At 41.2% G+C, this 25,273-nt stretch overlaps 1 protein-coding gene across 1 annotated transcript in view; it reads right to left on the reverse strand.

Annotated features, from left to right (window-relative positions):
- The window catches only part of NELL1 (neural EGFL like 1), a 672,205-nt gene that overhangs the window by 581,505 nt on the left and 65,427 nt on the right, over positions 1 to 25,273 (reverse strand). Inside the window, exon 4 of the mRNA XM_023758901.1 lies at positions 5,379 to 5,549. Coding sequence (XP_023614669.1) covers positions 5,379 to 5,549 — 171 coding nt within the window. The remainder of the gene's footprint in view (positions 1 to 5,378; positions 5,550 to 25,273) is intronic.

The raw sequence follows: 25,273 nt of genomic DNA on the forward strand, positions 1-25,273 counted from the left end.
TTGATAGTCATTTCTTAATTTCCCTCTCCTGATTGTAAATGAAAATGTTGGTATGAAATCAATGCAGTACATTATACATGTCGCTTAACTACCTTAGGGAATGGGAGTTCTAACAAGATGTTTGTAAATACTTCAGGAGCTCCCTCGAAAGGAAGATGCCATATCCTCATGGTTCATAATGAAAACCTAGAGCTATAAGCAGATGCTCACACCCTGGAGTTACTCTGAAATGTTAGACAGACACCTTGAATTACTGACTTGTTCAGTGACTTACAGTAAGTTTATTTTTCTGATTCTGCATATGCAAAAATTGAACGTGCTCCTCAGTGAAAAAACAGCATGTGTTACACGTAAAATCTCATATGTTTATTGTCTAAACTATAATCACTGAGTTAACCCCTTGTCAGAGTGACTATCAATATGCAGGGGTGTGTGTAGAGGGGGAGGTGCGTGTCTGAACTAATGAGGCGAGACACTTGCACAGTCTGAACTAATGAGGCGAGAGTTCAGAGCTCGGCTGGGGGAAGAGGAGGTTGGCTTAGAGTGAGGACACTGCATATGGCAAAATGTGCTGCCGAAGGCTAGGTGACTGTACCATTCAATTACCAACACCTTTGAGTCCAACCCTTAGCTGTCAAGAACCTCAGCTCCACTGTCACTTCAAGACCAGATGCTGGGAGTGACTATTTGCAGTTCACTCCACTGCTCAGCTGCTAATAGGCGCTGTCAATTCAGCCTGCACACAAGGCTCAGTCCGAGTCCACGCTTTCTCTGAATCCAGGGAACAGGGCCGGTCACTGCTGGGGCCCTGGAGGTTTCAGAGTTTAAAAATGACTGAATGAATAAGCTATGAACTTCCCGATAGCAAGGACTCTGTACCCTCCACAACCTGGCAGGGATAGTGCATCCAATACATTAATGTGATGGGTTGAGGGATCATTAAAAGTCACCAAATAAAGACAAGGAATGAAAATTCCTTTTGTGGTGAAGGAGAAAGAACATTCTGGCACTAATCGCGCATCAGTGGATTCTGAGCTTTGAGTGATGGGGACAGGCTGCCGGGTGAGCTGGGAATGGAGAGGGAGAATCTGAGGAAGGTGAGGCCAGGTCTCTCTAGACTTTGTTGGAAACTATTAATATAAAGGCAGTAGGTGGAAAACCCACGGCAGTGGAGATAAGCAGTCTGGCCACCAGACTGAATGATCCCTTTCATGTTTCTAGCTTGAGGTAAGCTGCCACCCACACTTCGGGAGCTTTTAGTTAGGCCCAGCTAAACAGCTGAAGCTGAGAGAAAGGTGTCAGTCTTGGTAGCAGGCAGAAAGTGTTGAACTGCTGACAAAAATAGCAGTCGCTTTCCTTTGACAATTTGTGTAATCGGGTCAAAAAAGGCTCTGTTTCTCAATTCTATCCTTAAAAAGGTGGAAAATCCTACCACACATGCAGTGCCTCAGAGCAACGGAGGTGCCTGGGAAATTATTTCCACCTATTTTCACATGTTCTTATGATCCCCGCACCTTCTGCAGCAGCTCTCCCCTGGGAAGGCTCCCTGGTGTGGCTGTGACTATATCCTGGGAAGTACATGAGTTACACAGGGGGCATAGAGGGGTGGGGAGATCCCAGTTCAAAGTTTTGGCTCTATGCTTATTACATTATGTGATTGAGACCAAGTTGCTTATCTTCTCTGAGCCTTTTAATTCCAAATCTGGGACTAATAAAAGTGTCTCCACATGGCTATCCTAAGGAATATCATGCTGAGGACATTAACTAGCCTGTTGTAAGTACCCAATGCATGTAGGGTCCTTCGCCACCCCATGACAATGCAATGGGTTCTGTTCATAAGATTCCACATCTTACTGAACAACTCCAATGATCAGCAACAAAAAACATGTAGGAGGAAAATACTAGAGAGGAGCAAACTGCTCACACTGCACCAAGCTCTTGCCTTTTCTCAGTTTTAAGTCCAGGGCCAATGGTCCCCACTGTTGGCTGAAGAGCAGAGGGGCTAGAGCAGACACTCATGCATCAGATTTGGGTCCGAATCCTAGCACTGCCACTTATGAGCAGCGGAATTGCAGACACATAATGCAATCTCAGTTCCATCATTTTAAAATGAGAAAAATAACAGCATTGAATGTGGGGTGAATGAATTATGTAAAATGCTTAATTAGCACTGTGCCTAACACAGTCAACACGCAATAAATCTTCTCCATCACATCACCATTGATCATCTAACAGGTAGGACTCTAGTGGATGACAGGTAGAAAAAAATAAGATAGCGTAACTCTAAAGTAAAAGGAATCAAAAAGGAAGAATCTTCTGATGGGATGAAATGTATAGCTTAGAGTAAAAATTCAGCTGTAGTGAAATTCATTCTCCTGGGAGGGTAGCCAGGATTAGGAGGAGGAAACCAGTATCTCGACAAGGAAACCAGAGCTACCTCCACTCTAACTCAGCCAGTGCTGGCCAGGAAGAAATTTGTGAAGAACATAAGCTTGTTTTGTGCACTAGGTACTACCTTCTCCTTAATCTTCCCTCCTCCCTACTGGGGTCTGCTTCGGGTACTTAGTTTCTGAGGGAACCCCATTTATTTGTTGCACCCCAGCATCTCCTCTGGCTTATCCCCTCTAGCTAACCTCATGGTTTTGAAATGCCAGTCCATGCACCAAGTCTCACTGCCTGCATTAAACACTACATGTAGAGCTTGCTAAAAATATGCCTTCTCAGTTTCCAGCCCTCAGGGTCTGATCCAGTGGGTCACATGGGGCCTGGTTTCCCATGTATTTTCTTAGAGGTTCCCCAATAATTCTTACATGCAATCAGGTTTGGGAACTATGTTTCTAGACTTCCTACACCAAAATCAAAATTTACCTCTTCTATGGCCCAGTCATTCTGGGCCTTTCTTTCCCCTGACCTTTCTGAAAAACTCATTTGTGTCTGGGCCCATGAATCATCAACTGGCAACAACTTTATTTTTCTCCTCCAAGATCTTACACAAAGGACAACATGTTATGACATGAACCAAAGTATGAAAAATTTCAAGAGAAGGGAAAGAATATTTATAATCCCCTCAATCCATTCTTTATCAATAGAGCGGACCTTAGAATATATTGTGGATTCCAACTCTCCCATACTCTCCCCAACTTTCTAGGTAGAGAGGTCAAGGTAGCCAAGAAGGACATACTGTGAATGAAAGTTTGGAGACAAAGAGGCACCAGAGACATGCAGAATAAATAATCATAATATCAACAACCACCATCTAATGAACACCAAAGGCCAAGCACCACCCTAAGCACTTTACATGGATCATTTAACATTCCCATCTATGAGAATATGTTAGTATTATTATTTCCAGTTTACAAATTTAAAAAACTGAGATGCAAAGAAATTAACGTGCCTAAATTCACACAGCTAACATATGGCTGAAGATGGGAGAAGAAGACATCTCGCGGGGACCAGAGAATTGCTGAAGTCATGAGACCTTAGCTTAGCAGAGACATAGCCTCTCTCCTCTTTATTCTTCTCCAGACAGAAGAATATTGGGGAAGGAGAATAAATTTTGGAAGGAGAAAGCAAAAAATTGCATAGCAAGAAAACAGCAGTGTCTCCAGGAGTTCTCAGTTGGGAATTACTAAGTTAGGGCTTTGAGGCCTCTTTCTGGCTGAGGACATAGGAGGACATGCAAGGCCCTTCATCCACTCTCCCATTTGGGCACCATATGGGTGGTGGGTGGGGGAGCAAGAGAACTACCAGATAGCCTTTGGCTCTAGAGAACTGAAGGAGATGATGAGCTCTTAAAGGTAGAAATGGAGATGGCAGCATGAGGCTGGCTTTATTCAAGCTGCCAAGCCCCAGACTGCAGGGTAAAAAGCCAGTGGTTTCTATGGAAACGTTGTCCATGCACACATATTATATCTGGATAATTCTTCAGAAATCCAGAAAGTATCTTAAATAAATGACATCAAAACGGACCAAGACTCACTTCACATGGTGGAACTTCCCTTAAAACTGACACTAGTTTCTGTTCTTTGCCCTTGTAGATCTTTTCTGCAAGAGACTACAGACCTAGAGTGGGGAATACATTAAATATCTCCTCATCAGAAGTGTAGTCTGCCCAGCTGGTATGGCTCAGTGGTTGAGTGTCAACTGATGAACCAAAAGGTCACGGTTCGATTCTCAGTCAGGGTACATGTCTGGGTTGTGGGCTCGATCCCCTCTCTCTCTCTCTCTCTCTCTTTCTCTCTCTCTCTCTCAGCAGACACTCATGCATCTCTCTCTCTCTCTCTCTCTCTCTCTCTCTCTCTCTCTCTCCCTCCCTCCCTCCCTCCCTCCCTCTCCCTTCCTCTCTAAAATCAATAAAAATATATTTATTTTTTAAAAATAAGTGTAGTAGGGGGCTGAGTGACCTTGGATTATCCCTCCTTCTGTTGGGTTCCAGAAGGGAGGTTGTCCCCAACATGCCTGTTCTTTATTCTGGGCCCAAGGGAGCAAGTCCTGTGGCCGAACAGTTATTTTCACTTTGATGGTAACATTAATGAAAACTAACGATTCATGGGCAGTGCTTGCAATGCAAACATTTCTCTATAATAGGGCTCAGATCACTATCCAGAAGGATTTTCAGTGGGTTCTGGGGAGATGAAAACATTCCCCTTGACCACCATTACCCAGCTGCCCAGCTGCAAATGCTCCAATGGAGACCAATAGTCTCCTTTCTTCAGCTGGCAGTAAACCTGACCAATGACGAATATGCGGTACAGTATTTCCTTCACACCCCAACCCAACACCTCCTGTGAAACCCTCAGACCTCACAAATAGTCCTGCCATCCTCGAATGAGCTGGAAGGCTCATTCCTCTGCAGAGAATGGATGGTATCAAAGATTCAAAGACCAGCCTCTTAAAAAGCCTCCATTTGGAAAAGATATTTAAGCAAAGCTGTGCCTGACGAAGTGAAATAGAATTAGCCGCCTCAGTAGCACAGGCTTCTCAGATTCATTCTGAGGCTGGCTGGCTTATTCGCATCCAAGGGGAATGAACTGAACAACAATACATCATAGTTAACTGTGATCACAGCTCCATGGAATTTCCGACGGTGCCTGGAGTACACTGAGGTGCACTTACTGTTCCCCAATCTGTAATCAACCTTTTGTACGTTTGTTCCTAATCACAGGATATGGTTTCATCCTAATGAACTGTTTTCTTAGCGTTTTACAGTTGGTCATTTCAGCACATCTAAATGGCCTACTCGGTAGGTTAAATTACCATGAGGGTCCCTTGGTTTTTGTTTCCCGGCAAAGCTGAGAGGGGCTTGATTTCTCCCCTTTCCCATGGCTCGATTTCCAGAAGAGATCATGAAAGATGAAAGATCAAAGGCAAAGACGTACCTGTTGCAGTCAACGTGAAGGAGGAGGTGAGAGGCGCTAACTGACAGCGCGAGCTTGTGCCACTGTCCATCTGCCATCCGGTACGGAAGGGCCTCCGTCCTGGGCTTCCCATTATGTATGTAATGATACCGGATCTCATCCCTCAGACCACTGCTCTCCAGTTCAAAATAGCTGTATGTAGAGCAACAAAAACTGGTATTATTTTCCTTCCAGACATCACAGGCATAATCAGTCCTTGCTACTTACTAGCTTACAACCATTACTCAGAATCTAAAATTAGTGAAACATGACACAATGAGCTACAACCCAAAATCAATGGGACCACATGGAACCCAATTCACCTATTGTCTGAGGGGCCTTTTAGTGACACACCTTGAGCCTCTGTAATGGGCATTGATCCACTGTAATGTAACTGGCCACAAACTAATTAGCAAAGCTCTGGGCAGTGTCTCTTAAATGCCTAAAAACAGTTAGATCCCTCTTTTTTGTCTAAAAAAAGACCACGTGGAAAGGACTTATGTTATTTTTATTACTGCCATTTTTACTTTTTCAAGAATTAGAGAAAAATAGAAGTCATGTTGGGTATCAGGGATTCAAATAAACTGTCAGAGTGAAGACAGTGAAGAGATTAATAAGGCTTTTTTATCTTTTACTTCTCCCTGTACAGAAAGCTGTAAGTGACCACTATTCCTAGATATGTAGAGGAGTAAACGCTGAAGCTACTCACATATGGACCAGAATTTCAAATCATCTCATCATGGAATAAAACATGCAATTGAGTTGTTTCTTTGCCCAGATTGTGATCATGTTTCCAGATCCATGAAAAACTCTTAGCACCACCACTGTGGTCAGTGCTTCAGTCATAAAACACAACCGGGACTTGGGGACACTCCTCAGACACACAGCAGGGCTGACACTTTCACAGGTGGCAGACCCATCTGTCTCCTGTGTTCTCCTGAAATGTGTCATCATCACTGGGCTTAATCTCACTGTCAAGCATGGCATTGGGCCTTTAACATACACTATCTAACTTATCACCTACAAAAACCTACCAGGCTGATATTATTTTTTAACCATTAAAAACTGAGATTCTGGCCCTGACTGGTTTGGCTCAGTGGATATAGCATCGGCCTGCAGACTAAAGGGTCCCAGGTTCGATTCCGGTCAAGGTCATGTACCATAGTTGTGGGCACATCCCCAGTGGGGGCTGTGTAGGAAGCAGCTGATCGATGTTTCTAACTCTCTATCCCTTTCCCTTCCTCTCTGTAAAAAATCAATAAAATATATATATTTAAAAAAACTCAAAATAGAAAACAGCAAAGTCTGTTAATACATTCATAAGACTTTAAAGGAAAAAAAAACTGAGATTCTAGAATTCAACAGCATACCCACGTCAGGATTTAAACTCAGGTCTCAAGTTGACGGCCTATGTACTTTCTACCAGTTTTCTGCCCATCTCAGAGGCAGGAGAAAAAGTAGTAAGGATGGTCTCAACTGGCACTATCTCGCAGCAACTCATTCATATAAACTCAAGAACTACTCGCCTAGACAGGTAACCTGGCTCAATCCCCAGACTTGGAAGGACCTACTGCTTCTCCTCTCATCCATTGAGTTGTCCTGACCCCATTAGCCAGATTGTATTTAATCTAAAACATGAAATGCACCTTCTATGAGAACCGAAATGAATATATCATGAAACTCAGCCTCTATTATTCACGACCCCCAAATCTCACATCAGAGAAAAAGGCATATTTCTTGAGCATCTTTCACAGAGATCTTCCCAAGAGAGCAGGGCAAGGGGAAGCAGAGTTAAGACCAGCCTCTGACCCATTGCATTTGCAGGAGGCAAAGATTCAGGCCCCAGGTCAGGTATACGATGGCAGCGGGTTCCTGGGCCCACATACATACTTATTAGTAATAAGAAACAATACATATTTTATAAGACTATAAAAGAAGAAGTCCCTTAACAGAGAAGATACTCATTTTAGGAGGATCCTCCAAGCAGCTAGGACATTAGAAGAATCAAACAGAGAACTCAAAAATCAAGAAGACCTTATAGATTATCTGGTCATTCATTAATTTATTCAAGACATTACTAAACACACAATGAAGGACTAAAAAAAATATATTTAAATATAGATCCTGTTCTCAAGATGCTTTGAGACTAATAGGGAAATAAAATATTTATCTCTTCCATAAAACACTAGAAACTGGCTTAAGAAAAAGGAACAGGAGGCATTTCATGAGTAACTGTCAAGCGCCAGCAGTGGGCCAAGTGCTTTCATAAACATCTCATTTCATTTCTTCAAGGGAGATATTATTATCCCTGTATTACAGAGGAGTTCACATATGGTCAGAGATATCAAATACCTCGCGCAAGACAACACAGCTCCTAGACAGAAAATCAGCATGATTTTAAATTTGAGACCTTAACAAGAGTAACATATTGTGAGAAATCTCTCAGTTACTTTACTTCGACAAATAAGCTATTGCTGAGGGAATGAACATGACCTTGAAATGACATCAATAAATAACCATGAAAAAATAAAATAGAAATAAGTAACGATGAGAAATGCTCAGAGAGGTCACCTGATGGAATCATTTAAAAAAAAAAGAGGCAGATCAATCTCACCAGATTTAATCATTATCTCTGGGGTTATGGCCTCATTGAGCAAGTGCTCAATGTATTATAAACAGATCTCTCTTTTTTACATTTTTATTGAATTTATTGGGGTGACATTGGTTAAATAAAATTATATAGGTTTCGGGTGTATAATTCTATAATGCATCTTCTGTATATTGTATTTGTGTTCACCACCCAAAGTTAAGTCTCCTTCTGTCACCATTTATCCCCCCTTTACCCTCTTTTACCTCCTCCACCCACCTCATTTTTTTGATTCAATTGTAAATGGGTCTGTTTTCTTAGTTTCCCTTTCCAATAGTTCATTACTGGTGTATAAAAATGCAACTGATTTCTGGATATTTCTCTTGTATTGTGCTACTTTACTCAATTCAATGATCAGTTCTAGTAGTTTTCTGGTGGAATCTTTTAGGGTTCTCTATATACAGTATCATGTCATCTGCACAAACGGATCTTTTAAAGATCACTTTAGAAAGCATCGGAGTCAGTGGTCACCTTGGGGGAATCACAAATAATCAGAAACCTTCCCTATTGTTAGGCAAATGGATACCTGTGTCTGTATGTAAGTTTCTGGCAGCAACACACAAATTCAGAGTGCTGTCAAACAACTTGAATGAAAATCAGGATGATGTGTTTTGTATTTTAAAAATATGTAGCTGACTGCTGAAGTGGCCCTAGGGATGACAAAGGCACTAGGCAGCTGAGTTTTATCTGGATAAAATTGTTTCATGGATGCCGGGAGCGGAATGAGACAATATTTCTGAGCAGTAACCCTCAGCTAACAGAGATGCGAGGCTGAGTCATAAGAGCAACTTGGAGGAGATGGTCGTCTGGCCTGATGGCTCTGGGCTATAGCCTTGAGGGAAGACTCGGGATTTATAGCAGAGTTCTGTTATTCAAGGTATGGTCCACAGCTGAGCAGCATCATCACCTGTGAAAATTCAGATTCCAGGGCCCCCACCCAGACCAACTTGAATAGGGATCTGCATTTTAATAAGACCCCCAGATGATTCATGTGCACTAGAGTTTAAGAAGCACTGCAGTGAGTACACCAGGTGCTGCATGACTTCCTGGCAGCTGGTCATGATGGGGAGCAGAAGCCTGATGCTATGAACAAGTAAGTTCCAGCCCTGTTGTGCTACCAAGGAGATGAAGGTCCTGGAAGAGACTGTAAGCAAGTGCCTACTGAGTTCTCTGACCTGCCTAGTCCTCTCTTCAGGCCTCAAGTGCTTTAGGGTCTTTGAGGGGTTGAGGGAGGGGGACAGCTGGATAAGTGATTAAATCACCAGCCAGATTGTGTGAGCAGCATTTCTCCCCTAAGCCTTGGACCTCAGCCATGTGTGATGTTCCAATGACCTGCTTGGGCTCCCAGAAAAGCCTGTTCATCCTGCAAATATTTGAAAACAGCAATGATTTCCATTGCTAAGTTCTCTTCTTCAGACCAATCTCCCTGGTGTCTTCCTATATATTTCTATCTTCTACCTGGAATAAGAGGCTATCCTGAACAAGGATGCTGCCTTACCCTTCTTTGCAGATGCTTCCCCATGCTGGTCCCATGCCTTAAACACGTCATCCAGGCATAAAGACACTTTCTCTGGGCTACACACAACTATGCCTGCATTCTAACACTACAGTGGCCTTTCCATCATCTGCCCAGCAAGTGCTTTCACACAAAATGCTACTTGTATTAACATACTTAAATGTTGTTAAACCTAAGCCCTTGCTCAAGTGCTAGGCAGACCCTATCTAGAATCAACGGGATTGCCCACTACTGGGATAATGAAGAGAAAGCACCAAAAACAGTAGGGCATACTGTGCCCTACTTCACGTCAGGGGCTTCGTGGTCTATGTGGGGAAAAGCGATGGCACAATTTTTAAGTAAATACATAGTAGTGCAAAGAGCACTGGCCCCAGGATGCAGAGACTCAATTTCAACCTTAAACCTGTTACAGACATCCATGAAATCTTTGGCAAATATGCCCATGCCTCTCTGTGCCTCAGTTTCTCCTGTCCAATAAAGTGAGTAGCTCTGATCTCCTGGAAAGGGCCTTAGAATCTAAGGCAGGAAAAAGGACAAGGCAGGAAGAAGCTTCACTCTCATTGGTTCTACAAGTTGGAGTTTCCCATAAAATTTCACTTGTATAAAAGAGACCCCCCCCCTTTACAAAAATAGTCTGAAACAATGGAACTCAATAAGCTTCAAGGCCCAGCTCAAGTCTAAATTCCTACACTACTTTGCAAAGTGATAAACTCTATAAGAAACCAAATAATTGATTGGTCAGTTAGTTTCACGCTATCTTTGACTCCTCTGACAGTGCTCAGGTTCCAGGCTCGTTAGCAGCCTGGTGATGAGAGGACAGGAGATGGCAGATATAGCTGACATAGATAACATTCAGCCTCCCCCCCCCTCCCCCCGCTGCTCCCAGGGCACACATTAGACCATAGTTTCCAGGCCCCTTGACTCTCAGAGGGACCTCACAACTAGTGATGACCAACAAAACATGAGCAGAGGTGCTGTGTGTGGCCAAGACTAGGGAGTTAAGAGGCTGTGCCTTACCCAGTCAGTTGCAAAAGGTTGAATAGAGGATTCTGAAGCCTTAGTGAGTGGTGGTGTCATTAAATGGAATAAATCTGGGTCCTTAATTAACTGTATGAAGCAGAAACACCATTCCTAACACTGAACTAGAACTAAACTAAAATAAAGTGTTAACGATAATAATCCACAGAGATTTAGTGGTTCGTAGATTTAGAGGTTATTAGATAGACAATCTTAACTCATTAAAGAGAGATACAGGAACATGAAACTGAGGAAAGGCAACAACTGAGAAGTAACCATGGACACGAAGCTATTGCTAGACTATAAATAGAAAGAAATTGCAGGCGGCATGAATTCAGTCATCTCCTGTCCTGTGTAACACAGATAATCTCCATTGTGTGGACTAAATACTCTGTTTGGTGAATGATATTTTTAAAAAAATACCCACATCATCTCCCACCTCACATAGTCTTCTGCAATGTACTCTTGACATTCTTCCAACTGAAAGGTGGAATCTATGCCCCACACCTTGAATTTAGGTGGTCTTGTCAGTGCTTTAAGAACAAACATCATGCTTGGTGACTACCAAGGCTAGGCCATAAAGCATGATGCATTTTCTATCTTGTTTGCCAGAACACTTGAGCCTGTAGCCCAGAGTCACTGTAAAAAGTGTGACTACCCTGAGGCCACCATGCTGTAAGGAAGCCCAAACCAGACTGGGGAGGCTGTCTATAGGTGCCCTGGTTGACAGCCAACTGGTATCCCAGCCAACCACCAGTATAAACCAGACCTATGAGTAAATACACCTCCAGATGGTTTTCCCAGCTGAAAGCACACACTGTGGAATATAGACAAGCCGTCCTTCTGGACTCTGTCCAAATTCCTGACCCAGAGAATCTGTGCACATAATAAGTTTGGGGATGGCTTGTTACATGTCAATAGAAATTGGAACACTATAAGTTCACATATACATGTTTTTAACCTTGAAAATTGAAATTATAGTTTATATATATCACTATTAAATGCCTGGGGTCATTGGTCAATGATCAAATCGCAAAGTGCCAATTTTCTGCTTACAGCTCCACAGACTTATAACTATGCCTTTTCTCCTAACATCAGAAATGGAATTCTGCCCAAATAATGCAACTTAAACATCAATAAATCATATCTTTTAAAATGCATGGATTTCTGTAGCTATTTAAAGAAATAAATATCAAAGGAATACACTGGTAATCTTTCTAACTAATCCATTATTTCTCTTGTGTCAAGTCCCAACATTTTGGCCTCAAACTTCATGGAAGTGACCACTTCAACAGTCCTTCTATACATAAGATTATCTTCTTTGGTTTCTAGCGCTAAGTTCTCTTCCAGTCTACAGAGTTATCTCAGTTAAAGAGATGTCCTAATTTACCTGGACAGACTTCCCTTTATTCCCCAAATCTTTTTTCTTCATTCGGAGCTATATGTTGTAGCATAAAGAATAATCTAGAAAAATTGTGCCTGGTGTACAAGAGGCTTCAAGCCCTGCCTCAGCCACTTGATCCCTATGTGGATGGAAATAAGACACATCATTTCCCTATGCCTTCATTCTCCCTCTAGTAGAAAATCATATCTACTTCATAGGTTTCTTTTGAGGAAAGAAATGACCTAACATTGGTGATTATTGGTGATTATAACGCTCATGATTATGATTACCCTTCCTTCTTCTTTCTGCATCCCTGGAAAGGAACAGCCTCTCAGAGTTGTGATGCTGCCTTTGCTCACAGAAAGGTGTTTCTCTGTCTTCCCCTTTCCCTTGTTTAGACTTTGCTAGGTGATTTTATTTCCAGTTGTGAACTTCCGTATCCGTTCTCTACTCAATCCTCTTAGCAAACATCTGACTAGAGATCAATAGTGACAGCAATTACAAACTGCCTCTGTTGTTGAAAATAAAACATTCACTGCTAAATGAAATGTAAAAATAAGTTTCTTTACACCTATTCAAAACAGTTCCATTGCAGCCTTAAAAAGCATGAGAGCAGCCATGCTGTCCTTACCAAAGTAATGGCTGGTGGCTAACTTTCCCAAATGTTGACAGCCCAGAGAAAGAGCATGGGACTTTGCAAAGTTAAGATAGAAAACAATTTTTAATTGAGGGAAGAAATTTAAAATAAAAGCAACCAACAATGAGCTAGTTTACTAGAACAAAGGAGAGAATGGATCATTCGTTTTTTTACTGTGAAAGCCTGCAAATACAGTTGAATATAAATATTTATTAAGCAAACAAGTAGAGAAGATGGAGCTTAGCATCACAAAGCTGCATCTTACCTTATGACTAAGGCAGAGCCTCAGATTTCCAGGAACTCAAAATTAAGATGTTTCTAAATATCAAGATTTAAGAAATAGGAACCAAAATAAAAATTATAGCTGTAGTTGTAGTTATGGCCACACACTTATCGCACTTTCTACATTTCTTCCTAAGTTTTTATACAGACTTCAAAAGAATATTATTGTTCCCAATCAAGAAATATAAAATCTTCAGTTTTCTTCACATTATTAAAAATGTTTTTATTCATGGTCCAAAACTAAATTAATGTTTTAAGATACTCAGTGAAATTTTTTTTCTCCCATCCTATATTCCATCTTCCCAGAACCCAATGTCCCTCACAAGCAACCACTGTTATTAGTTTGGTAGGTAATCCTTGCAAAGTTTTGTTAATAAATTTTTAAAAATAGTTTTAGATTGCCAGAAAAATTGCAAAGTAGTACAGAGAGTTCTCATATATGCCAGTTTCCCCTATTATTAACATCTCACATTCATATGGTACAATTATCGAAATTAATGAACCAATACTGATACATTAGTATTAACTAATGTCAATACTTTAATTGGATTATCTCTTTTTTACCTAGTATCAGATTTTCCCCACAATTCCACCCAGGATACTACATTAGATTCAGTTATAAAATCTTAGACTCCTTGTAGCTGTGATAGTTCAGACTTGACTTATTTTTTTATGACCTTGAGGATTTTGAGAAGTACAGATGAGGAATTTTGTAGAATTTCGCCCAACTGAGATTTGTCTTTTTCTCATGCTTAGACTTGGGTTGTGAGTGTTTGGAAGAAAGGCTACAGAGGTAAAGTGTAATTCTCATCACATTAAATCAAGGATACATGCTATCAACATGAATCATCAGTGTTGACATTAATCTTTGTGTTAACCTACCTGGCTGAGGTAGCATCTGTCAGGTTTTCTACTGTAAAGGTACCCCTCCCCATCTTTCCTTTCCCTCCTGTCCTCTTTGGAGGGAAACCCCTACATGCATTTAGGACTCATTCATGTCTCCTTTTTAATCACTGAATAGTATGCCATTGTATAGATGTAGCATCATTTATTTACCCATTGACCTGTTGAAGAACATTTTGCTTGCTTCCTGTTTTGGGGTGATTGTGTATAAAAATGCTTCATGATATTTGTATGCAGGTTTGTACAAAAATACATTTTAAAATAAATTGGGTGAATTTCTAGTAGTGTGATTACTGAACTGTATAGTAAGACTATGTTTAGCTTTGAAAAAAATTGTCAAACTGTCTTCCAAAGTGGCTGGACTACATTACATTCCCAACAACAATAAATGAGATTTGCCGTACATACTCAACAGCAATTGGTGTTGTCGGTTTTATTTTGTTTGTTTTAGCAATTCTAATCATTTAATCTAAGTGTGTAATGGTATCTCATGTTTAATTTGCATTGCCTTAATGATAAATAATGAGCACCTTTTTATAAGTTTGTCAGTTAAATATCTTCTTTGGTGAACTGTCTCTTCAAATTTTTTGCCCATTTTTTTTAAATGGGTTGTTTGTTTACTCACTATTGAGTTTTAAGAGTTTTTGTATATTTTGGATATAAATCCCTTACCAGATGTGTGTTTTACAAAAATTTCTCCCAATCTGTGACTTGTTTTTTCATTCTCTTAATGTCTTTTGCAGAGCAGGTTTTAGTTTTAGTAAAATTCAATTTATCAACTTTTCCTTTCATAAATTATACTCCTGGTGTTGTATATAAAACTCATCATTGAACCCAAGGTCATGTAGATTTTCTCCTATGTTTTCTTCTAGAAGTTTTATAGTTTTGCATTTTACATTCAGGTTTATGATGCATTTTGAGTTAATTTTTGTGCAAAGTATAAGGTCTTTGTCAAAGTTCATTTTTTTTTACATAAAGATGTCTAATTGTTTCAGCATAATTTGATAGACTATCCTTTCTTCCAGAGGTTCTAATGCTATAAAAGCAAATGTGAATATATTCTCCCCCCACATCTTTCTAACACAGATGGCTGCATAGTAGCCTCACTGTTCTACACCTTAATCTTTTCACTTACTGTAACAAGAGATCCTTCTACACACAGCTTCCTCTTTATCCTTATCGTTTTTGATATTATTTAATACGTATCCTCTCACTCAAACTTAAAATCACTTGCTTCTTTATAGCACAAATCCGGATTACAACTACTAAAAGGCCCATTTTCTCAAGGCTAAGCTAGGCTTACATACTGTGAAAGCAAGATTGAAAATCACATACAAGGGGCGGTACTAAGTGTTGAGATAAGTAAAGATCAAGTGTTGAGTAGTGAAAGACCTTTGGTATACTTGCCTTCCTTCAAGGAATTTACATACCACTTGATGAGGTAAAACAAAAACGACAGAAAAACAGACAACAATACAAGCCTGACTTTTAAAGAAAGGACGTGGGCAGGAGATCCATTCTTGAATTGTAATTCAGAAAAGCTTCCAAAAGGAGGTAGATACAAAAGAACTACTTAGATGAAGAGAGAGGGACAGGAACGTGCTTCAAGGAGGGGGAAATGGAAGTAAGGACGTGGAAGAAGAAATGTGTCTGGTGTTCTCAGGAAACAGAAAAAGCACATGCATGAAATGGCATTTGTACAGAGCAGAGAGCAGAGGAGTTCGGAAACAGCCAAAGGACCACATGTCAGAGAACCAATCTCTGGCATATGGCCTTTATCTTGTAGCCTAGTATTTCTCAAACTGCTTTCTGCTATGACAAAGAGACAGGCATGTTCACAGGCGTGAAATACTCCCAAAAGTGTCAAAATTTTTGATATGTTACCTCTAACTCTGGTCCTTTCTCCCTCCTCTCAGCAAGCACATCAAATCAGTACTCTAATGTACCCTGACTCCACTCTGTTAGATATATCTCCAGTCTAGACTTGTCTTCTAAGCTGTATACTTGTATAGCCAACTGTCTACTCAACATCTCCACATGGATCCTTCACACTCAGTAAGCTCAAGACATAACTCCTGATCTTTCATCCAAAACCTGGTCCTCATCTATTATATCCTTATCAAAATTAAAGCTAGAAACCTAAGAATTGCCTTTGTCACTTTTCTCTCCCATGACAGATGTGCAACCCATCAGTAAGTCCTATTGCTTCTGCTCCTAGGTTATCTGTATCCATTTACTCCTCACCTCCTCCACTGCTACCACCCTTATCTAAACCGCCATCCTCTTTTACTAGTAATTGCATAGTCCCCAAACTGATCTACTTGAATCCACTCTGGTCCCCTCCAATCCATTATACAGCCAAAGTTAACTTTTTAAAACAAAAGCCTAACCATGTCATCAATCCGTTCCAACCACCTCCCACCCTCAAGCTTGTAATCCAACAATGACTTCTCATTGCTAATTGAGCTTATGACTAGAATTCTTAAACCACATGCTCTGGTCCCGCCAATCTTTGCAGCTCCAGTTTATGCACTCTCCACTTTGCTCTCTGCACAGCAACCTTCAGTCAAATCTTCAAACATGCCACACTCCTCCCACCACAATGTACTTGCACATTCCACCCCTACTGTCTGGAACACTCTTACTCCCATTCTTTACCTAGTTAACTTCTACTCATCCTTCATTCACCTTTGGTGTCACCTCCCAGGAAGACTTCACTGATATGAATGCCCCTCCACCACCCAGGATTTTTTAATGGGACGATGTTCCTTTCCTTCCAAGTACTTATCTCTGCTCCTACTTATACAGAAGATCTGTCTCTCCCACTGATTGCAAGCTCTATGAATATACAGACCATGTATGGTTTTGCTCATCATTGTATCTCAGGGCCTAGAAGATAGTAGAAACTCAATTATTTATGGGATAAATGACTATATTATTAAATCTCTGATTTTTATTAATAGTAATAAATTATAAATGGCACATCTTCAGCTGATTATGATATATCAAACTGCTTTGACATTGAAGTTGAGAATCACTCTTGTAGAAGAAAGTTCCTTATCAAGGAGGTAATTTAGTAAAGACACCATTTAAATAATATATTATTCATAAAAATTACTAACATTTATCAAGTTCTCACTATATGCCAGCCTGATAAGTGCTTCATGTACAATATTTCAGTGAATTCTTGAAGCAATCCTATGAACGGGACCTAGCATTATCTTCATTTAACAAGTGAAGAAACCAAGTCACATAGGTCAAATGATTTGACTAAAGACAAAGCTAGGACAGAGATGCCTAAGCCAAACTCACTCACATGAAAGACCATGAGAATCAACACAGACTTACCTGTACATAACTGAAACTAACCCCCAAACTGAAGAGTCACTGGGAAGGCTCTTAGCAAAGTTGCACTGCGAGGAGCCAGCCACTCTGAGCTGGAAATAAGTGGCACAGGATTACCCCATAGAGAAGCCTCTGTCCATGGTGCTGATGGTTCCTCAAACTGGAGGCTGGGCGTGAGTGCCCTAGGAAACATAGTCGGTCTAGTGACCCCTGGCTGCATGTTAGGAAGACTTGAGCTCTCACTGAAATATATAGTGAGGTGTAGTGTATGGAAAGTACATACCATAACTGGATTGCTGTAAAAACTCAATAAATTTCAACTATTAATCTTATCATTATTCAAATGTTTCTTTGACAAGGAACTTTATTTTCTACAATAATTCTCAACTTAAATGTCATACTAATTTATGTGTCGCAATAAGCTGTGAGGTGTGTCATATATAATATATTACTGTTAATAAAAACCAGAGGTTCATTAACTTATTCTTTCATTTATTCCAAAAATAAATATTAAATCTCTATTATATGCTGGGCCCTATGCTAAGCTCTGAAATTGCAATCATAAGCAAAAACAGACATGGCCCATGCATTCATAGAGCTTTCTATCAGTAGAGAGACAAGCATTAACAATATAATCACTCTACTAAATGTAAAGTTGGAAATATAGAAGTACTGTAAAGGAAAGTTACATGGTTCTACAACAAAGGCAGACCAGCTTAAGTCACCCTGAAATAAGGCAACCTGGTGATAAGCACCAAGTAAATATGAGCATTATAAAGTATCTTTCATGAGTGTGTAGGGTTGCTGAGAAGAACTTCACTTAGGGAAAAGCCTAGAAAATGGGCCCAGGTGGGTTTAAGAGGTAACATTTGTTCATAGCAAGACACCCAACGGGGATGGGCTACATGTTAACTCTCTCAGTGGGTCATTACGAAGACAAGTGTAGCAAGTTCCCACCTAGCCCACCGGCCATTACGAAGCTTCCTGATTTGCCATTACCCATGCTAGTAGAAGTGACTGAACATTTCCATGATGAGGTTATTGCCACTACCTTTTCTGAATTCCCTGTCCCCTCCTCAAAAGTGGATACCCACATAGGTGTATTTGTCTAAGATCAATTTACCTAGGGCTAACGTATGTAAGTGAAAATTTACTAAAGCAGCTTTATCTAAAACCAAATTTGATTAAAACCACTTTGCCTTCCTATCACATGTGAACTATTACAAATTTTACAAACATGAATGTTATGTAAGTACTAGAGACCTGGTGCATGAATTCGTGAGGTGAGCTCCCGAGGCGGGTGGGGGCTGGGACACAATTGGCCCTTCGGCGGGCGGTGGGATGCCCTTGCCAGCCCGAGATCCAGAACCATCCTGCTGATGTTTGCACTGGTTGTCGGGAGCCACCTGGCAGCTACTTTTATATCCTTTCTTCTTTGCAGAGCATCTAGGGAGGGGACGTGGCCATGGTGCCCAAGGCCAACTTCCAGGAGGCCAGAGGTGCTGTCAGGATCCTGCCCATGGCACTGGTCCATCGGTGCCTGGCCCATTCTCCAGAGATTGGACCTGCAGGACTACTGAGGGAGTGAGTGGCTGCCACCGAGCTGGTGGGCCGCCGGGACTGGTTGGTTAGCTGAGTGGCGCTCCTGCTGTGGGAGTGCACTGACCACCAGGGGGCAGCTCCTGCATTGAGCATCTGCCCCCTGGTGGTCATATGCATCATAGCAACTGGTTGACCGGTCGTTCTGGTAGTTTGGTCATAACAGTCGCTTAGGCTTTTATATATATAGATTATATTAGGGAAAATTATCTTTAAGTAAACTGTCTGTTTGGTAAACTGGTTTTAAAGTAATTCATTTTGGGCAAACATGGAGCATCTAAGCCTAATCTCTGACAGTTCATAAGGCAGATGAGGGGCTTCAGGGCTGCCTCTTGCATTTGAAGCTAGTGTAGCCAGAGTTCCCTCACCTTCCACAAACACTAGTAGACTTTAAAATTCATCCATTCTTACTGCACTGCCCAGGCTCCTGTTATGTTCGCCATCTCTATCATGCTCATGGGCTGAGGATGCTTCCTGCCATCACCATCCTCAAGTTGCTTTCATCCCAATCCCTGACCAGCTCAGATCACCCAGGCATGTGAGAGGTGGAGCCAAGGAGTATTTTAAGGCCTGGCCAGGTGGCTCAGTTGTTTGAAGTATTGTCCTCATACACCAAGAGTTTGAGGGTTTGAATCCTGATCAGGACATATACCTAGGTTGCAGGTCTGATCCCTAGTCAGGGAGTGTATGGGAGGCAACCAGTTAATGTTTCTCACCTCTCTCTCTCTCTCTCTCTCTCTCTCTCTCTCTCTCTCTCTCATCAATAAAAACATATCCTGAGGTGAGGATTTTTAAAAAGTGCTCCACAAACTTTAAGGGTCATGTGAGTCCCCTTGTTAACATGCAGGTTCCAATTCAGTGGGTCTGGGCTGGGGGATACTGCACCTCCAATAAGCCCAGGTGATACTGCTTTGCTGCTCTGCAGGCCACACCATCATTATCTAGATCTTACAAGTGGAATACAGCTGTTAGGACGTGAAGGTTGGACTGGAGGTGAAATGCACTGGGTAGCAGGAGGCATTTCAGAGGTCATCTTCACTGCTTTTGGAGAAGGCGGCCAAAACAGGAGACCAGAGATTGACTCATATGTTCTTGGAGTCAGAAACTGTGCCTAAAACTTTTCTCTGCAACCAGAGAGCATTTGCTAGGTAATTTCTTTCAAAACGCCAAGAAACTTCAAAATCAAATCTCCTAAAAGATGGTGAAGTAATTGCTTTCCATACCGGGAATTTCACAGTCACATAAAATATATTCCTGCCTACCTTGGAAATGCATTCTAAAGAAGAGTTCCTCCTTTCCCATCACACCCGGAGGCCTAGAAAAACTACATTTCGTGCTAAGCATGTCCTTTAACAGACCTTGCAATGAAATATAAAAAGAAACTCTGCTGGCCTACTTAAACCACAAGGAAGTTAGATAAGTGAGGTGAAGAAAGAGGTTGGGGAGAGCAATGGGGTTAGGATAAGGCTACGTGTTACTCCCCATCCTAGACCTTCTTCCACAAACAAGCCAACAGGAGCACACCTTCTCATTCCAATGACTCAAAGGCAGTCTCCCATTTCAGGCCTGGGAAAGACCTCTGTGAATTACTGCTTCCTTTAATTACAAAAAGCAAAATAGAGTTTTACAGGGAAGAAAACTGCCAGGCTCCCTTTAACCAATGGATTAAGGTTAATGTGACAGTAATAAGATATATCAACACCAGGAACTCCTTGGCCATAGAGAAGACATAACATCACTTCTATAGTATCCTTGCCCCCAAAATGTATCACAATCACAAGAAAATGTCAGAAATTCAAATTGAGATATATTCTATAACAAAACTGGTCAGTATTCTTCAAAAGTGTCAGTCATGAAAGATAAGGAAAGTCGGAGGAATTGTCACATTTTGGAGATTAAAGAGAAATAGTAACCAAATGCAATGTGTGATCCTGGGCAAGATCTTACAATAGTGTGTGTGTGTGTGTGTGTGTGTGTGTGTGTGTTTATGAAGAAACTGGTCAAATTCAAATAAAGTGTGTAATTTGGTTGGTTCGTAGACTGGCAGCAATGTTAATTTCCCGGTTTTTATAATGTTTCCATGGTTATGTAAGATGTTCACATTACAGTACAGTAGGTTAGGGACATACTGTACCACTTTTGCAACTTCCCACTAAGTCTAAAATTAGTTCAAAAGAAAAAGTTATCAAATAAATTAGTTTGCTCGCCCAAAAGGCAGCACCAAAGAGGCCATACCTGGGGTTGACATCTCAATGGAAAAGTAACCTTGTTTGTACTTAGGAAAAGGAAAAGCTGGATCCTCTAGACATTCTTTCTCAAATCTGTTTTTTCTCAACAAGACCCTGGTTCTCAGCTTTTCCTCCTCTTCCTCTGGCATTGGACCATTCTTACAATAAATCAAGGGAAGCCATAAAGTCACCCTGATTCCAACTGTCAAGTCCACAAGTCCACTTTCTGCCTGCCACATAGTTGCAGAAAAGCAAAACCTTAAGAACAACAGCTAGAAAACAAGCTACTAAAACTGTCTGGTAGAAACTTTCTTGGGGGGGAGGTGGTGAGAAAGGGATAAACACAGCAAGAGGAAGAAGTAAGGGTTCTCCTACCTGAGATTGGGTAGGCATCTGAAAGTAGGGAAGGTTTGAGGGCATGCAGAGGGCAGTAACCAATTACTAAGGAAGAGGAACCCCAAAATAGTTCCATAAAGCCCACATCTCTAGCCATCCCAAGCATGGCATGAATAGGCGCAGGCCTCTATTCTAAACCTTGGGAAGGAGATAGGCAGATGGCTCATTAGTCACAAAGATAATGACAAGCTATTATTATTATTATTATTATTATTATTACTATTACTATTACTACTACCATTATTAGTTCTTTTCTGGGTCTCTAGTATTTGCAAGTTAAATGCAGAGAACAGATTTCAAATCTGAATGATTTTAATAAGTAGTATTGTAAGAATAGAACACACAAGATAAAGCAAGACATTAAAAACAATTTAACCCATGCCCTTTGGGCTTAGAAAAGAAAGCACAGTGGTTATATAATAGTAATAATAATAATAATCAACAACCACCAATTATTAAATGCCTACCATGTGCCAGACAGCATTTCAAATCCTCAGAATAAGCCCATAGGGAAGACATTATACCTCATTTATAGAAGAAGAAGCTAACATTGGAAGATATAAAGTGATCTGACCAAGATAACTAAGATCTGACTAAGTGATGGATCCCAGATTTGCACCCGGGTTTATATCACATTAGCAATGACCTTTCTGCTCCATGGAACTGTGTCTAAGATGCTGTGCAGGACATAAAATTGCTGGCACCAGCAAAGACACACACACACTGTTGGCACTGCATTCCATGAAGGCCTTACATGTTCTTAATGTACTATTCCCATCACAACAGATGGCAGTCACTTAAGCAAGGTTTATTATCTTTCACAACCACACCGCTCTCCTCACAGAGAAGAAGGTGTTTTCAAAAGTAAGAAAGATGCTACATATACACTCAGCATGAAAGAGACTGCTAGCTTATCATCAAAACCACATACTTCTCTTGTTGGCACACAGCTAAACTAATTTCCTGACCTCTTGCTGTTAGGTACGGCCATGCACTTGAATTCAGAAGAATGTAAACAGAAGAAACTAAGTGATATGCAGCAGGTCCTTGTTCGATGTCATCTCATTATAACTCTGATGAGATGCCATAGGAACTTAACTCTTGTTTATACCACTTAGCCTTCGGTAAAATTAGTTTCATTACAGGTCATTCACTTAAAGTCATATAACTTATCAGTGACATTAAGTGAGGACTTCCATTATGCTGCTTCCGATTGTCCCTAAGCCTGCCACATGCAGTCCTTCTCTTTCTGGTTGCCGGAATAAAGATGACCCTCAGAACAACCTTGAGTACCACATGTTGAGAGCAGAATGACAAAGTGACTGAAGCTTGGGTCTCTAACTTACCACTAAAAGATCTTCCCAGGAGAGATGAGAATCCAGAAATACCTGCATCTGTCTATTATGTGAGTAACAAATTAATACAGTACACCCCTAGCTAAAACTGTCCATGAGAAAACAGCTCCCTAAGATAAGCCCCAGGAATCCCTCTGAGCCATGCAGAGAGCTTCCTGCCACTTCATTTGATAGCATAGTAAGCACTGACATTGTCTTTAGTTTTACAGATGTCTCTTTGAATTTAAATCATCATATGAATTATGCTAAGTGAAATAAGTCAGTCAGAGAAAGACAAGTGTCACATGATCTCACTCATATGTGGAATCTAATTAACAAAATAAACTGATGGACATGAACGGAGTGGATCGAGAGACATGGAAGCATGGAACAGAGTGCAGAATCTTGGAGGGAAGGTGGAGAAGGGTGGGTGGGAAGTAATCAACCAAAGACCTGTATGCATATATGCATAACCCATGGACACAGAGAGGTGGTGAGAGGTGTGGCGGGGGCGGGGGTGATCTGGAGAGGGTGGATGGGGTAAAAAGAGGCCATATGTAATACTTTTAACAATAACAATTTTGTAAAATTTTTTTTAAAATCATCATATGAATGAAAACAGGCTCTTCAGATCATAAGACAAGATCAGGGGTTTCATGAAATTAGAAATTATGTATTAATCTTAACTGGTACCATTAGAATTCCCATCCTACAGATGAGGACAGTGAAACTAAAATTACCGAAAACATGATTCCTTCTCTCTGTGCTCTCACCCCAAAACCAAGGCCGTTTCTTTGCAATTCTAGCATAAGCCCCTCAGGAAAAAAGGGATAGTTAAACTAAAACTGCCAGTAAGCAACAGATCCAGGTTTGAAATTCAGATATTCTGAATGGTTATAAAGTACCATCCCACATAGAATGCAGTTAACTCCCAAAAACCATCCCCTCAGCAAATCTAGTTGCCTCTGCCTCCACTCAGCCACAAATAACCTAACTCGAGACCCGCACTCTCTCCCTCTCTTTTATGCAAAGGTCATGTTCACAGAGACAAGAAAATGTAAGTTGTATCAGTCAAATACTTAGGAGGGCTCCCGCCAGAGCCCTTTCTTGCTTGGAGGAGTTTTATGGTGAAAACGTCCAGGGAAGCCAGCTTCCACAGCCAGCCTTTGGATAATTTTCCTGGAGGGTTATTACTCCTTCCAGCCAACTCCTCACCCAGAATTGTGAAATAAAAATTAATTCTCCAGGAATTCACACTCACGGGCCCAGAGAGGAGTCCAGGACTCTCAGTAAAGACCTGAAAGACTACTGCAGACAGAGAAAGTCAGCTGTCCCCCAAGGTGCACTCTGCCCTCCTTCCTTTAGCCGTGGAATCCCAGTGGGACACATGACCACCCAGAATAAAGGCCACATTCCCCACTTCCCTGCAGCGAGGTGTGGCCATGTGACCAAGTTTCCAGCCATTAGGATGTGAGTGAAAGTGACATTAGGAGGAGAGGAGCATGCTTAGTGAGCCACCATGATCCATGGGGCAGAAGGCAAACCCTAGAGATTTCAGGGCCATCAGACAGAACAGCCTAGTTCCCTGACCCTGTGAGGTTGTCACATAAACTCTGGGCTACCTACATACCTACATTCAAACTGCTGCATGAGAGAGTTAAACTTTCATCTTGTCTAAACCACTGTTATGTTGGCCCTTGTCTCTACAGCCAAATCTGTTTCTAATCAGTATAGATTCCTCACAGCAGGCACTGAGAGAGTTCTGAGGGATTTTCATGAGCCTTGGCTTACCTTCCAGCCCTGGTTGGACAGCTCTTTCCTCTCTCTGGCCTTTTGAGAGCATAAGGCATAGCTGGAAATTCCTTACAGCAATTCCCACACCTTTGTCCACAGAACATTTGCATTAGAATCACCTGGAAACTTATTTAAAACTGAGAGTCCTAGAGCAAATTCCCATGAACTCAGATTCAAGATATTTATAACAACTCCTAAAATCTGTATTCTAAAAGTTCCCCACCTAATTAAAATATTTAACCAGGTCTTCTGTGGCCTGCAGTTCATGGGGATGTGGGTGTATGTGCAGAAAAGACCTCACTACTTCCTTGAGACCCTTCCAGCATTCCCTGCTGTGGCTTCCTCTCAGATCTTGTTTTTTTTTTTCCCTTTGGTGAAGTATGTTCCTTCACAGCTCTATTATGGTTTATATCCCTGGGGCAAAGCTGTTCTCTCCAGCTTTCCAGGTCAAGCACCTTAGATGCACCTCAAGGGACCATCTTTACACTGCAAACTGAACCTGCTTTAAGCCTCTCTACCCCCACTGCCTACATGAAAAGCTCATCATTCACTCATTCAAGTCCAAGCTCTTCAAAAAAAGCCAAGCATACAAGATTCCTAATGACACCACCAACCTTCCAAGCTTTCATCTCCAACCTTAACCTGCCCACCCGGCATTTGTAACTGCTCTTCTTTCTTTTTTTATTTCTTTTTTTACATTTTTATTTTTTAATATATTTTATTGATTTTTTACAGAGAGGAAGGGAGAGGGGGATAGAGAGTTAGAAACATCGATGAAAACATCGATGAGAGAGA

Source organism: Myotis lucifugus, unplaced genomic scaffold (assembly GCF_000147115.1).
Source record: "Myotis lucifugus unplaced genomic scaffold, Myoluc2.0 scaffold_143, whole genome shotgun sequence".
Taxonomy (NCBI): Eukaryota; Metazoa; Chordata; class Mammalia; order Chiroptera; family Vespertilionidae; genus Myotis; species Myotis lucifugus.